The following is a 15,745-nucleotide window of genomic DNA, read 5'->3' on the forward strand; positions in this document are numbered from 1 at the left end:
GAGCATTGGCCCTCCATGCAAATTTCTGCCATGATAGGTTCATATTGATAACACCAAATCTCGTCGCCACTGATGATTTGTTTCCAGAACGGAATTGTCGGCATTTCGCATTTCAATCAAGCTGAGGCAGGGGTCCACTCGTTTCTGTTCGGAAGACGAAGTCTACAGTACAGACTTGTCACGCACTTTTCTCTTCTTCAAAACGTTTTGGTGAATGTCTTGAACATTTGATTTACAGTCAGATGTTGCTCCACTGCGATTTGTGACAAAACAACGTTGGCACATTACGGTCGCTCGTCCACGACTTACACTAGGTTTCCCGTGATTTCCCTAATTTGCTTAAGGCAAATGCCATTTCCTATCTTGGCTCCGTTTCCAATTGTCTCGTCGGCGACGGAACGTTAAACTCTAGCCTACTTTCCTTCCTTTAAAAAAGAAAAAGAATAAGCCGAAAGATTTTATTAGCTAACACATTCGTGGGAAAATCATATTTCGTCACGATTCTCCGAATGACTCTGTCTGACATGTATTACTCCTACAACCAGTTTTATGTGGTGTATCCACTTTTAAATCTGTCCAGACTCATACTTCTAGACATCTTGTTATTGTGTCCAGCAAGCTATTGCAAACCGTGCAATAAAAAATTATGGGTCTTTCCGCTTATTTATGAGCGTTACATTTATTTATGCTGCGGTCTCCTGCCTGTCATTGAACCATACGTCGATCCTCTATAGATATTCCTTCATTTCACTGCAGGTTTCTGGCGCTGTGACAGTGTCATCTACCAACAGCCTCATGGAGCCTGCGACGTTGCCCACCATGTCATTTTTGTATGCAGGGTTTCGAAAAAAGTATGGAAACACCGCGAGAAATGTATGCTTGAATATAAATGTAGAGCCTAGCCACACCCGCAGGTTGCGCTGTTATCTTGCATTTGGCCACGAACAGCACCTGTGCAATGCCTCAATATGTTGCAACCGCCAGTTGTGCTCAGAACAGTGTTCTGTGCATTTGCGGGTGTATAATGTCGGAAACAAGTGCATTCGAACGTGGACAATTTGTTGGTGTTCGTTTCATGGATACTTCCGAAACCAACGTAGCCCAAGTGTTTGGTGTTTCAAGAGGCACCGTATCGAAGATTTACATCGTATACAGGGAAAGCGGAAAAGCAACATCCGTTAAGTCACAACGCGGACGAAAATGTGTGTTGCGTGACGGTCATTGAAGAGGATTGTTAACAATAAAAAGAGGACGACAGCTGAAAAAGTCAATGCAGAACTGAATGTCGCAGTCACGAACCCTGTCAGCACCAGAACAACACGAAGGGGCCTTCATAAGCAGGGAATTGTAGAGTGAACTGGAATTACAAAGCCACTCACCCGTGATGCAAACGCCCGTTAACGGGAAAACGTGGTGCCGAAGCCATAAAACCTGGACTATGGAGTAATGGAAGAAGGTCATTTGGTCGCATGAGTCTTGTCTCTCACTGTTTACGACTTCTGGCCGAGTTTAAATCCCAAGACTGAAACTTGGCAGGGATTCGGTGATGGTCGGTAGCCACATCGTTGTATTCCATGGACCCTATAGTTACTCTGAGGGGCCGGCCGCGGTGGTCTCGCGGTTCTAGGCGCGCAGTCCGGAACCGCGCGACTGCTACGGTCGCAGGTTCGAATCCTGCCTCGGGCATGGGTGTGTGTGATGTCCTTAGGTTAGTTAGGTTTAAGTAGTTCTAAGTTCTAGGGGACTTATGACCTAAGATGTTGAGTCCCATAGTGCTCAGAGCCATTTTGTTACTCTGAGGGGTCGCATTACTGCAACGATTACGTGATCATTTCGACTGATTATGTCCATCACATGGTACAATGTTCGTTCCCCAATTGTGATGCCTTCGCTATCCACCTTCATCATCGTTCCCCGAACAGGCCACTGTTTTGCAGGAACAGTGCTATAAGGTTCCCTTGAAAACCATACAGGACCTATATTTATCGATTCCCAAACGACTGGAAGCTGTTTTTAATGCCATTTAGTTTCCTACGCCGTATTATGCATGGTAATGTGTTGTGCTTTTCGTGTTTGCAAATTTTTGTCCAGCCAGTGTATAATGAACAGCAAGATCCTAAACCCTCTCTTGGGGTACGCAGGAAGCTACTTTCACGTCAGAAGATTTCTTCCCGTTAAAAACGAAGAGTTGAGTTCTAATAAGTTCATAGTCTTAAATCCACAAAGTTCGTCTAGTAGTGCATAAGCACCTTTTTTTTTCATTAACGTATAATATAAGACCGTAGTCAGAGAACAGGACATCAACCAGGGTGCATCCTTCTGAGCCGCCTGGCTGAACAGAGCGAGCCGAGTTTCACAAGATCATTGATTGCGGAATAGCCTCAGGTGTAGATTCGTTGCGCTCTAAACCCATATGGTTACAAATCCATCCGTTCAGGTCGTGTAAATATATTATTTTATCCAAGTTTCAGGCGCCTAGTGCCCTTTTTCAGAAAATTGTAACTATCGCATTATTAGCGAGCGTCAGAAATAACCAGGTGTGTGCAACGTATTATTTTTGTCATGTGGATCATGGCGCCTGTACAAATCTGCTATAAGAAACTATAGTAATATGCTTCATACATCTGCTTATTGACGTTCGCTAATAAGGTGATAATTACATTCTTCTGAAGAAAGACACTAAGTGCCTGAAACTGGTAAAAGAATAAAATTTCTTTCGCGCAGATGGTGGTTGATTATTACAACAAATGTAAATATATGTTGATTATTTTCTCCGAGTCAGATCTTTCCATCACAACACTGTTAAGTGTGATGTGCCTTTAAATGCCACACAGTAGCTAGGACAGGATGACTAAGGTTCTCTAGCATTTCCCTCGGCTACTCATTCTCCGGATTGGAGCCCAAATCGTGTTCATCCTAATTGTGCTCCACCACGCTGTTGCGGAATTGCGTGCAGGCAGGCAGGTATGTAGTTCAGCGCGCTACTTAACTATTCCCATAGCGTCTACGTCATGGTCATGACCAAAAGACTCGAATGTGCGGATATCCTTAGTAACGGAACTCACACCAAAGAAAGAAACTGAAAGCAGTCATTTGAATCCTGTCTAGTACCTCCCGCATATTTTTTAAGACTAGAGGTTGAGATCTCACCTTGGGAGACATGAATTAATATCTGCGTTTCGCTATCATGTTCGTCTAACAAACCACCGGCTTCAACAATAATTTCGAACTATTTTGTTTGATAGTCCAGTTTGTTGCTAAGGGTACGTAATGACTGTTGCCTGTTTCTCCTATGAGGTAGTCGTTTGTTGTTAACTTTAGGAATACATTAATTTATTGACATCGAAATTAGACAATTAATATTATGGTATTTCAGATAGTGTTGAGCCTTTTAGTACAACCCTTGACTAACGCTTACTCATAAGAAACAGTTCCACTACTATTGGTAAGAGCAATCACAGCAAAAATTCAGCGTTTCAGACACATTGATCTGTGATTATATTGAAAATTTTAGGATAGGTGTACCCCTCGGAGGAGTAGCTCATTTTCTGAAATTATCATGTTTTGCACTGTCACCTCTTTCGGCTTTTCAGATATCACCGAGAGGGAAGTGACAACAATGCTGATTGTCTTGTTTCAGAAACCTTCGCAGTCTTCTGGGCTACTGGGCGCAGTCCTCGTCTGATACCGACCCACGTAATCTACTATCCTACAAAATATTTTTTCTAACATAGTTTCTTTTTTGTTGCAGTCACTGATTGCCATCGCAATGGTCGCAGCGGGGAACATCGACTCGTTGATAGATTTCTTCAGCTTCACAGCTTGGATATTCTACGGTGGCTCAATGCTGGCTCTGCTAGTAATGCGGAGAACCAAACCAAATGCGCCACGGCCCTACAAGGTCTGTCTCCATTTTGTTTTACAAACGTTGTTTTAAAAATTCCGTCCGTTCCCTTTATTGCAAGAATAACCACTGCCTCATGTCGAGTGCTTCTTTTTTCCATTTTTCCTCGTTGATTCCTGTTGAGAATTATCACACTGTTCTTTACACAAGAGTAATCGAGAGAGCTGGCGTAATGATTAAAGCACAGGAATCGCATTCTGCGGGAGCGGCATTCGAGTCCTCGTCAGGTTATTCAGATTCAGGTTTTCTGCTGCTTCGCTAAATAAATTATTGAGAATGCCGGGATGGTTTCGTAGAAAAGGGCGCAGCATACATTTTTTTCCGACCATTTCCAATGCGAACTTGTGTTCTGCCTCATCTTTATTCGTTCGTTAAACATATGCACATTGTCACATACGAGCATTATTACTATATGTAGACATACACTGATGGCAATGGGAAATGTTACAACATGAACATCTGCATAGAAGTCTACCAAAATGATAATCGTTTTTGTTTCTTTTTTGCATTTCCGTGGGATATGTTGATTAAATATTTACCCTTATGCGAGCTTATCGTCAGTGTTTTCAGGATACAAAAGAGCCATTCCTACAGGTGAATAATGGTGTGAGAACATGATGTATTGCGACCAGGAGAAACTACAATACATCTACATCTACATACATACTCCGAAATACACCATACGGTGCGTGGCGGAGGGTATCTCGTACCACAACTAGCATCTTCTCTCCCTGTTCCACTCTCAAACAGAACGAGGGAAAAATGACTGCCTATATGCCTCTGTACGAGCCCTAATCTCTCTTATCTTATCTTTGTGGTCTTCCCGCGGAATGTAAGTTGTCGGCAGTAAAACTGTACTGCAGTCAGCCTCAAATGCTGGTTCTCTAACTTTCCTCAGTAACGATTCACGAAAAGAATGCCTCCTTTCCTCTAGAGACTCCCACCCGAGTTCCTGAACCATTTCCGTAACACTCGAGTGATGATCAAACCTACCAGTAACAAATCTAGCAGCCCGCCTCTGAATTGCTTCTATGTCCTCCCTCAATCCGACCTGATAGGGATCCCAAACGCCCGAGCAGTACTCAAGAATAGGTCGTATTAGTGTTTTATAAGCGGTCTCTTTTACGGATGAACCACAACTTCCCAAAATTCTACCAATGAACCGAAGACGACTATCCGCCTTCCCCACAACTGCCATTACATACTTGTCCCACTTCATATCACTCTGCAATGTTACGCCCAAATATTTAATCGACGTGACTGTGTCATGCGCTACACTACTAATGCAGTATTCAAACATTACAGGATTCTTTTTCCTATTCATCTTCATTAATTTACATTTATCTATATTTAGAGTTAGCTGCCATTCTTTACACCAATCACAAATCCTGTCCAAGTCATCTTGTATCCTCCTACAGTCACTCAACGAAGACACCTTCCCGTACACTACTGGCCATTAAAATTGCTACACCAAGAAGAAATGCAGATGATAAACGGGTATTCAGTGGACAAATATATTATACTAGAACTGATATGTGATTACATTTTCACGCAATTTGGATGTATAGATCCTGAGAAACCAGTGCCCAGAACAATCACCTCTGGCCGTAATAACGGCCTTGATACGCCTGGGCATCGAGTCAAACAGAGCTTGGATGGCGTGTACAGATACAGCTGCCCATGCAGCTTCAACACGATACAACAGTTCATCAAGAGTAGTAACTGGCGTATTGTGACGAGCCAGTTGCTCGGCCACCATTGACCAGACGTCTTCAATTGGTGAGAGATCCGGAGAATTTGCTGGCCAGGACAGCAGTCGAACATTTTCTGTATCCAGAAAGGCCCGTACGGGACCTGCAACATGCGGTCGTGCATTATCATGCTGAAATGTAAGGTTTCGCACGGATCGAATGAAGGGTAGAGCCACGGGGCGTAACACATCTGAAATGTAACGTCCACTGTTCAAAGAGCCGTCACTGCAAACAAGAGGTGACCGAGACGTGTAACCAATGGCACCCCATACCATCTCGCCGGGTGATACGTCAGTATGGCGATGACGAATACACGCTTCCAATGTGCGTTCACCGCGATGTCGCCAAACACGGATGCGACCATCATGGTGCTGTAAACAGAACCTGGATTCATCCGAAAAAAATGAAGTTTTGCCATTCATGCACCCAGGTTCGTCGTTGAGTACACCATCGCAGGCTCTCCTGTCTGTGATGCAGCGTCAAGGGTAACCGCAGCCATGGTCTCCGAGCGGATAGTCCATGCTGCTGCAAACGTCGTCGAACTGTTAGTGTAGATGGTTGTTGTCTTGCAAACGTACCCATCTGTTGACTCAAGGATCGAGACGTGGCTGCACGATCCGTTACAGCCACGCGGATAAGATGCCTGTCATCTCGACTGCTAGTGATACGAGGCCGTTGGGATCCAGCACGGCGTTCCGTATTACCCTGCTGAACGACCGATTCCATATTCTGCTAACAGTCATTGGATCTCGACCAACACGAGCAGCAATGGCGCGATACGGTAGATCCCAATCGCGATAGGCTACAATCCGACCTTTATCAAAGTCGGAAACGTGATGGTACGCATTTCTCCTCCTTACACGAGGCATCACAACAACGTTTCACCAGGCAGCGTCGGTAAACTGCTGTTTGTGTATGAGAAATCGGTTGGAACCTTTCCTCGTGTCAGCACGTTGTAGGTGGCGCCACCAGCGCCAACCTTGTGTGAATGCTCTGAAAAGCTAATCACTTGCATATCACAGCATCTTCTCCCTGTCGGTTAAATTTCGCGTCTGTAGCACGTCATCTTCGTGGTGTAGCAATTTTAATGGCCAGTAGTGTACAACCATCCGGCCACGACTGTGGGAGATGGTTCATTTCTAGCTACAACAGATGAAACATTAATTCACGTCCTTACACGAATAAATAAGAAGATTTACTTAATTCGAGACAGATCTTTACCACAAGAGAGCGTAAAATATTTGCAAATGTTATTGACTATGAAGGCATCGCTTGATGCATTCAATCACCAACTGTTCTCTTGAAGTACAACATTCAATATTAACACAACAACATGCTCCGCTGAGACTCTGACTAACAACGCTGACTGCTGAAGCAAAGGTCACACAATGGGGCTGGGCTCTTGCATGCACGACACCATATTAACCTCAGCACTAAGGAGCTGCTATACTGAGAGGGAGAGCATTTCTCCTGCAGTGTCTCTCACTGGTTGTTGCTGATTGCAGCGAGCCCTAGCTAATGTATGTGGTATCGATTCGCGTTGCCGACTTCGGTGTACCACCGCGATTTCTGGACGACACCGTGTTGCTAGTACGTTTCACGTGGACATTTCAGCACAGCATGCCCAGAGGAAATGCATGCGCGGCTTATTGCGGACTTTGAGAAGGGTCGAATCACTGGCATGAGGAGCACGGGAGGATCGTACCGACAGCTGGCTGCAGTGCAACAGCTTCAGAACGAATGCTGACAAGTTGCACTTAGGTAAAAAGAGTAGGCACGTCTCCTTTCACAAGGATGACATCACGAAAGGATCATTCAGTTGTTCGGCTGGCTCTGACGAATAAGCGGATGACATCAGCCGAGGTTACAGACAATGCCACAATGAACTGTCGGGAACAGGATACTGGACGCTGGGTTAAGATCTTTACTGCTTACCACAGACAACAGAGACTTGGTTGGTGCAAAGCCAGAGTGAACTGGGACACTGACTGGCGTCCTGTGGTGTTCAGCGGCGAGTTCCGCAGACAACATGGTGATATTGCACAGGAAACAGTCCTTCTCGAGACCCGTACTTCTCCAACTCTTGGAATCGTGGTGTGGGGAGGGACTCGATGCGACAACAGGACTGAATTGGTAGCAGTTGAAGGGAGCCTGAATACTCGCCAGTATATGGGAAGAATGGTAAACCCTATTGTCATAACCTTCTTGACCAAGGACCATATGGCATACTTCAGCAGGATATTGCAAGACCCCCACGCAATAGTACATACCACAAACGTCTAGAAGAATGAGCTGATCCTTGACTGGCCTAGTCGGTCCTCTGATATGTCACCCACAACGTATGTCTGGCATGCAATGGGAAGACTGTACTTTCAAATCTGCCTCCTCCAGCAACTCCAACAATCATAATGACCTGGCTCAGCATCTGTTTCGAACCTGGCAAGGAATTCCTCAAGACAGCATTCGGACAATTTTAATTAATCGGTTTGTTTCACTTTTGGTGGCCGTCTAGTGATCTTTCATCAGATTAACTGAATCACTTATTTCTAAAAGAGGACACCTAATGATTTGTAAATTATTTAGGAGGAAGAAAAAACGTTCCACAACCTTCTTTAGCAATTTAATGGCGAATTTCTTTCTGCTGTGTGAAACAGTTCATTTTCTGGAATGTTTAAGGCTAACGTTAACTAGTCTGAAAAATATTTGTAGCTGCAAAAATGTTCAAATCTGTGTGAAATCTTATGGGACTTAACTGCTAAGGTCATCAGTCCCTAAGCTTACACGCTACTTAACCTAAATTATCCCAAGGACAAACACACACACCCATGCCCGAGGGAGGACTCGAACCTCCGCCCCGACCAGCCGCACAGTCCATGACTGCAGCGCTTTAGACCGCTCGGCTAATCCTGCGCGGCTTGTAGCTGCCATGATGATTTTTATCGCATGGAGTTATCCCCTGAGAACAATAAATGAGGAAAGAAATATATTTTTTAAGACACTTATTTAAATTACATAAAAGTAAAAATTTATATTTAATGAATCACACTATTTCGAGTCCAATAAATGTACTGTATAGCATATATGTCTGTCTGGAGCATACAATTATATAGAGAAATTACCATACATAATAATGATCTGAAGTACATTTAAATGATAACCAAATGACATGTTGTTTCCACGTGTCTTTGAATCTAAACCATTGAAAATGTTTAATATCATCTTTGTAGCCCTAAGTATTTACAAAACAGCCCTCAGTTCATAAAAATGAATGCAAAAGATGATATAAATGGTTCAAATGGCTCTGAGCACTATGGGACTTAACATCTGAGGTCATCAGTGCCCTAGACTTAGAACTACTTTGTGGGAGTGACAAGTCGATAGTCGACAAGACACTGAGAGATTCTCTTTACGAGCGGGGTTCTTTGGAGGACACGACGAGTGTTCGTTTCCCGCGTTAACGTATGTATGTATTGTGTTTGTGCGGTACAATAAAGGTGGTCATTCACACAAGTGTTTTCCTGTATGTAGTGAAATTACTCCTACATAAGTGGTGACCCCGTAACTAAGCAGTGTGACAGTAGGCAAGTTTCTTGATTACTCCTACAACTTAAACCTAACTAACCTAAGGACATCACACACATCCATGCCCGAGGTAGGAGTCGAACCTGCGACCGTAGCGGTCGCGCGGTTCCAGACTGAACCACCTAAAACCGCTCCGCCGCTGCGGCCGGCGATGTTATAAAAATAATAGATTCTGTTCACTTTTCAGTAATCTGCATCTGCTGCTGTTGTAGGTTAAGTCTTCAGATGATTATAAAAACTTGATACTGTCTATCTATAATATTCCTCAGTAGTTTCGCAATATCATCTTTCTTCTTCTTTTTTATGGGAGATTTCCCTTCACATGCTTCTGTTTCAGGAAGCCCAATGCTCTTATTGGGAAAATATGTCCTCGCTTTCACTAATGTGAAGGTATGGATTTAGAGTCCTTCGATATAGGACTTAGCAACTACTTGCCTTTTCTTTTGTGAACAGTACTGGCAGCACAGAAACTAATGGGGAGCAGATGATGCTTTCTCCTCTTTTCTAGTGCCTCTTCCCATTGTTTCAGCTGAGATGACGTTTTTGTATAAAGGGATTCATCGTGTTTTAAAATTCACTGTTTCGCTTGCTTTTGCCGCATAAACTTTAAAGGAACCAAGGTGGCTGGATTCGGAGATAAGTGAGATATACTGCTCTGAAAACCGTACTCTGACACACATACGTAACTATCTTCGCACGACACGTAAGTCGTGGTTAGACTGTAGATAAGAATGTCCTCTAATGGGGAAATAGCGGTAGATTTTGTCAACTCTGACACTGTCTGTTAAGAACAATAACATTCTTATAACCGTATGATTGCGATTTTGGCCTCTTATGCACTGTTGAAGAAGTGGGGTTCTCTTACGGGGACAGGGTACTCAACGTAATTGTAGAGAGTGGCGCACATTTCATTATAACCTTTCTTACTTTGACTCTCATGGTAACAATAAAACGGAGCCCCATCCGTTATCATGGTGTGTATCTCAAAATTAAAAACCTATAGCATTCTAAAAAGTAATCAAGCATACATTTCTTTGTTTTTCTTGTTTTTTTTTTCATCAATATATGAAACTTCAAACTCTGAGCTAACAATCTTAATATTGTAAGTGAAATCTTTAATCAAACTTTTCGACAAAAATCAGCCATTTGAACGATGTGTGAGCCTGAGGAAAGGTGGATGGACGCATCGGCGGATTTCTGCACATGTTGGGCACAATGTGTCGGTCGTGTCGTTGCTTTTAGCAGTGACCTGAGGAACATTTCCACGCCTGTAGACCAGGTTCTGGGAGTCCGCGTAGTTCAGACGCACGTTGAGCTCGACGCATTGTCTGAACAGTGGTGGTCGACCGAACGTCGTCCAGAGAAGAAATTCGGATACATCTTGCATCTGCTGTGGCACCGAGGGCCATGGCGAACCGTCTGCTTTCAGTAGTACTAAGATCACGTGTTCATCTGGCCGGGCAGCCACGACACTAGGACATCGCCAAGCACGGCTACTCTGGCATCGTGAAGGAGTCGACTGAAGAATGGAATGGTGCTCTGCCGTCTTCAGTGATGATAATAGATTCTGTCTGTATGCGAGTGATGGACGTACACGTGTACGGAGTAGACTTTGTGAGCGGCATGTTCTGGAGTGCATTCGCCCATGACATACGGGTCCCGTCCCTGGCTTCATTGTGTGTGCGTGAGGGGGTGGGGGGAGGGGGTAGGGGTAGGGGGGAGATAGCATCAGTTACAAGTCGCGCTCACATTTGGTGTTTCTGCGGGGCAAAGTAACCAGTTCCCGTTATACTACATAGGTTGTTATCCTCGTGTTACTACAGTTTCTTCATCAGGAAGGTGATGTGATTTTTCACCAGGTCAATGCATGGCTGCTGCTACACAAGGTGTTCTTCTTGGTGTACAACTTCCCTGGCCAGCAAGAACACAAGATCTCCCGCCAACTGAACAGGTCTGGGACATGGGAATTTACTCCTTCCTCACAGCCAGCAAGAACAATTGCTGACTGCAACAAAATGTGCAAGATGCTTGGGACACACTACAGCACGATGCCATTCGGCACCTTTATGGTGATTTGCATCCGACAATATACAGGGTGGTCCGTTGATCGTGATCGGGCCAAATATCTCACGAAATAAGCGTCAATCGAAAAAACTACAAAGAACGAAACTCGTCTAGCTTGAAGGGGGAAACCAGATGGCGCTATAGTTGGCCCGCTAGATGGCGCTGCCATAGGTCAAACGGATATCAACTCCGTTTTTTTTAATAGGAAACCCCATTTTTGTTACATATTCGTGCAGTACGTAAAGAAATATGAATGTTTTGGTTGGACCACTTTTTTCGCTTTGTGACAAATGGCGCTGTAATAGTCACAAACGTATAAGTACGTGGTATCACGTAACATTCCGCCAGTGCGGATGTTATTTGCTTCGTGATACATTACCCGTGTTAAAATGGACCGTTTACCAATTACAGAAAAGGTCGATATCGTGTTGATGTATGGCTATTGTAATCAAAATGCCCAACGAGCGTGTGCTATGTATGCTGCTCGGTATCCTGGACGACATCATCCAAGTGTCCTGACCGTTCGCCGGATAGTTACGTTATTTAAGGAAACAGGAAGTGTTCAGCCACATGTGAAACGTCAACCACGACCTGCAACGAATGATGATGCCCAAGTAGGTGTTTTAGCTGCTGTCGCGGCTAATCCGCACATCAGTAGCAGACAAATTGCGCGAGATATAATATGCACTATTGGGCAACGGAAAATCCACGATGGCTGCGACAAGTGGAACATCAGCGACCTTGGCGGGTTAGTGTATGGTGCGACATTAAGGGAGGAAGGATAATTGGTCCCCATTTTATCGATGGCAATCTAAATGGTGCAACGTATGCTGATTTCCTACGTAATGTTCTACCGACGTTACAACAAGATGTTTCACTGCATGACAGAATGGCGATGTACTTCCAGCATGATGGATGTCCGGCACATAGCTCGCGTGCGGTTGAAGCGGTATTGAATAGCATATTTCATGACAGGTGAATTGGTCGTCGAAGCACCATACCATGGCCAGCACGTTCACCGGATCTGACGTCCCCGGATTTCTTTGTGTGGGTAAAGTTGAAGGATATTTGCTATCGTGATCCACCGACAACGCCTGACAACATGCGTCAGCGCATTGTCAATGCATATGCGAACATTACGGAAGTCCAATTACTCTCTGTTGAGAGGAATGTCGTTACACGTTTTGCCAAATGCATTGAGGTTGACGGACATCATTTTGAGCATTTATTGCATTAATGTGGTATTTACAGGTAATCACGCTGTAACAGCATGCATTCTCAGAAATGATAAGTTCACAAAGGTACATGTATCACATTGGAACAACCGAAATAAAATGTTCAAACGTACTTACGTTCTGTATTTCAATTTAAAAAACCTACCTGTTCGTCTAAAATTGTGAGGCATATGTTTGTGACTATTACAGCGCCATCTATCACAAAGCGGAAAAAGTGGTCCAACTAAAACATTCACATTTCTTTACGTACTACAGGAATATGTAATAAAAAATGGGGGTTCCTATGCAAAAAAAGGCAGTAGATATCCGTTTGACCTATGGCAGCACCATCTAGCGGGCCAACCATAGCGCCATCTGGCTTCCCCCTCCAAGCTAGACAAGTTTCGTTCTTAGTAGTTTTTCCGTTTGACGCTTATTTCGTGAGTTATTTGGCCCGGTCACGATCAATGGACCACCCTGTATATCTGCGTTGCCACCATAGGGGGGCGGGGGGGGGGGGGGGGGAGGGCTTGTTACACTGTATACTGATACGAATATTTCGGCACCCTTTGCTGGAACATTGTTCATGTGTGGTTCATTTGGTCTCAGTTTGTTACCACATACTCCTAAATGATGAATTTCCTTTCACATCAGTATAATGACCTTGTCGTTACAGGTGATGCATTTTCTGCGGTAGTTTAGTAATAATAATAACATGTATAGTAATGAATATATGAAACTGCCAGTCTTATTAACATTGTATTAAGCAATTTCTGCATTATGTTCTTGTCGAAAGTAATGCCTTATAACGGTAACATGTGGCTACAGTACAGGAGGAATCAATGTGGGGAGGAAGTTCGCTGGTCAGAAGAACAGCGAAAAACAATACGGCAGATCAGATGGAAGGAAGAAAACAGAAGCAGAAAGAGATGCGAAAAGCATGCTAGTTTACAACGTCACAAAGATACTAGTTCCCTATTGGACACAAAGCAGACAGTGGGATATGTCGAGTAGGAAGCTACGGCGATAATAGCAGATTAAGCGTTAGTCTGATCTTGAATGCAAAGTGGTTGTCGATGAGACGCAGGTTGCAGGGTAATTTGGCTGAACCACAAGAAGAGAAGGGAAGATTAACATCCAGATATCTACGTATTCGCATTAACGACTAGGAGAACCACTGAAATCCGAAATCTAGAGGGCTGGACGGGAATTTGGGCCCCGCACCTAGCGAATGCGTGTCTGTTGTCTTAGCTACTGTACGACCTTCCTCTCGTGAATGACAAGAAAAGAAATATTACCTGTAGCTCTTAGTCATTTTAAATAGTGAAATAATTTATTCGGAAATATACTTTCACTTTGTATCTTGTATATTTATTTACATAATCATTATTTTGACTCATGTCTTGCAGAATCGAAACGGATGTGCGAACTGCTTTGGCGAGTTCACTTCCCTCAAATGAGAAAGGAACTAGGTACACTTCTCCGATATCCTGCATAAAAAGTAACCGAAAACATATGATTTTCTCACTGTGTGGTATGATCATCAACGTGATCAATTTCGAGATATGAGATATGATACTACAACATTTCGGGAATTTTGACACGGTATAGTTTTCTTGTCGAAACGTGCTTAATATTGCATTGATAACATCTGTCATATATAAGTATAAGGAATTGCATTAGATGCCAGGAAGATAAATAAGTGAAAGAAAATTCTCATTTTATGAAAAGTGTGGGTACAATTTTACATGTCAGCTTAGCAACGATCATCATAGTTACATATCAAAAAAATAATAACAAGCACTAGGAACAACACAGTTTGAGCGAATCCAAGTTACGAGGGTCTTTCAATAAGTAAGGCCCCACATTTTTTTAAAAGCCATTAATATACATAGACAAACGCCATTGTTGGTACTTCACACTGATGTTTGTTCTGTCCGCCGGTGAAGTTTCGAACTGTTCTGGCAGATGGCAGAGCCGTAGTACAGTGTCAAAATGGCGTCTACATACGATCACGTTACAAGCAGCGTGCTGTTGTTGAATTCTTGTGTGCAGAAAAAGAAACCGTGGTGAACATCCATAAACGTTTGTGTGCAGTGTATGGCGATGTTGCAGTTGATAGGAGTACAGTTGGGCGGTGGGTAAAGAAAGGTACAGCCTCAGGAAATGCAGAAACAGAGCTCCATGATCAGCCACGCTTGGGCTGCCTCATCCCCCCTACAGTCCAGAGCTGGCACCCTCGGACCAACATATGTTCTGCCGCTTGAAGATTCTCTACGGGGAATACACTTTGAAGATGTCGAGAGTGTTAGTCATGCAGTGAAAACATGGCTACGCCTATAGGACAATAGAGTTTACCAGCAGGGGATACATGCTATTGCACAGCGTTGGTGTACGGCCATATAACGTGATGGAGACTAGGTAGACAAGGACATGTTGATGTATATTGTCACCAAATTCTGACTCTTAAAAATAAATACGTTCTGAAAAAAATGTGGGGCATTACTTATTGAACGACCCTCGTATATACAGCGCCTTATCGAAAGTATCCGAAGACCCATGTGTAACGCGGAATCGACCGCTAGATTTCACGATAGGTTTACCTGGCAGTGTAAAATGAGGCGGGGAGTATGTTGTATGTAGAGAATTACCAGGTGTACCGGTATGAAATGAGCGTTAGGATATAAATGTGTCGATAGGGAACATTTGTTGTGAACGAGCCTTCATTTCTTTTTGTTTTGTTGGTATGACATCTGTCAAAGATATTTAGTATACATCAAGTCATGGAACAAACAACATCATATGTTTTCATCGTGTTAACAATGTCGAATTTTGTACCAGAAAGTGATAATTTGCGGAAAGCATAAATTTTTTGTTTTCATTTGAAAAAAAAGTGCTGCAGAGTCGCATCGAATGCTTGTCGAGGCATATGGTGATCATGCTCTATCAGAAGCAACATGAAAAAGATGGTTTCAGTGGTTCAGAAATAATTATTTTGATGTAAGAAATGAAGAACGTGGACGACCCACCAAAAAAGTGAATTGCAAGCAATATTGGATGAATATTATACTTTAAGCAAATGGCAGGAATACTAAATGTTGCACAACAAACAATTTCTGACCGTTTGAAAGTTATGGGAAAGATCCAAACGTGTGGAAAATGGGTGCCACATGAATTGAATGAAAGACAGATGGAAAACCGAAAAACCATTTGTCATATTTTGCTTCAAA

The 15,745-nt window shown here is 43.4% G+C and overlaps 1 protein-coding gene across 2 annotated transcripts in view; it reads left to right on the forward strand.

Annotated features, from left to right (window-relative positions):
- The window catches only part of LOC124722124 (b(0,+)-type amino acid transporter 1), a 579,051-nt gene that overhangs the window by 521,087 nt on the left and 42,219 nt on the right, over positions 1–15,745 (forward strand). For both annotated transcript variants that reach the window (XM_047247330.1, XM_047247329.1), the window contains exon 10: positions 3,752–3,901. In XM_047247330.1, the coding sequence (XP_047103286.1) occupies positions 3,752–3,901 (150 nt within the window). The remainder of the gene's footprint in view (positions 1–3,751; positions 3,902–15,745) is intronic.

This window comes from Schistocerca piceifrons, chromosome X, assembly GCF_021461385.2.
Source record: "Schistocerca piceifrons isolate TAMUIC-IGC-003096 chromosome X, iqSchPice1.1, whole genome shotgun sequence".
NCBI classification, from domain to species: Eukaryota; Metazoa; Arthropoda; class Insecta; order Orthoptera; family Acrididae; genus Schistocerca; species Schistocerca piceifrons.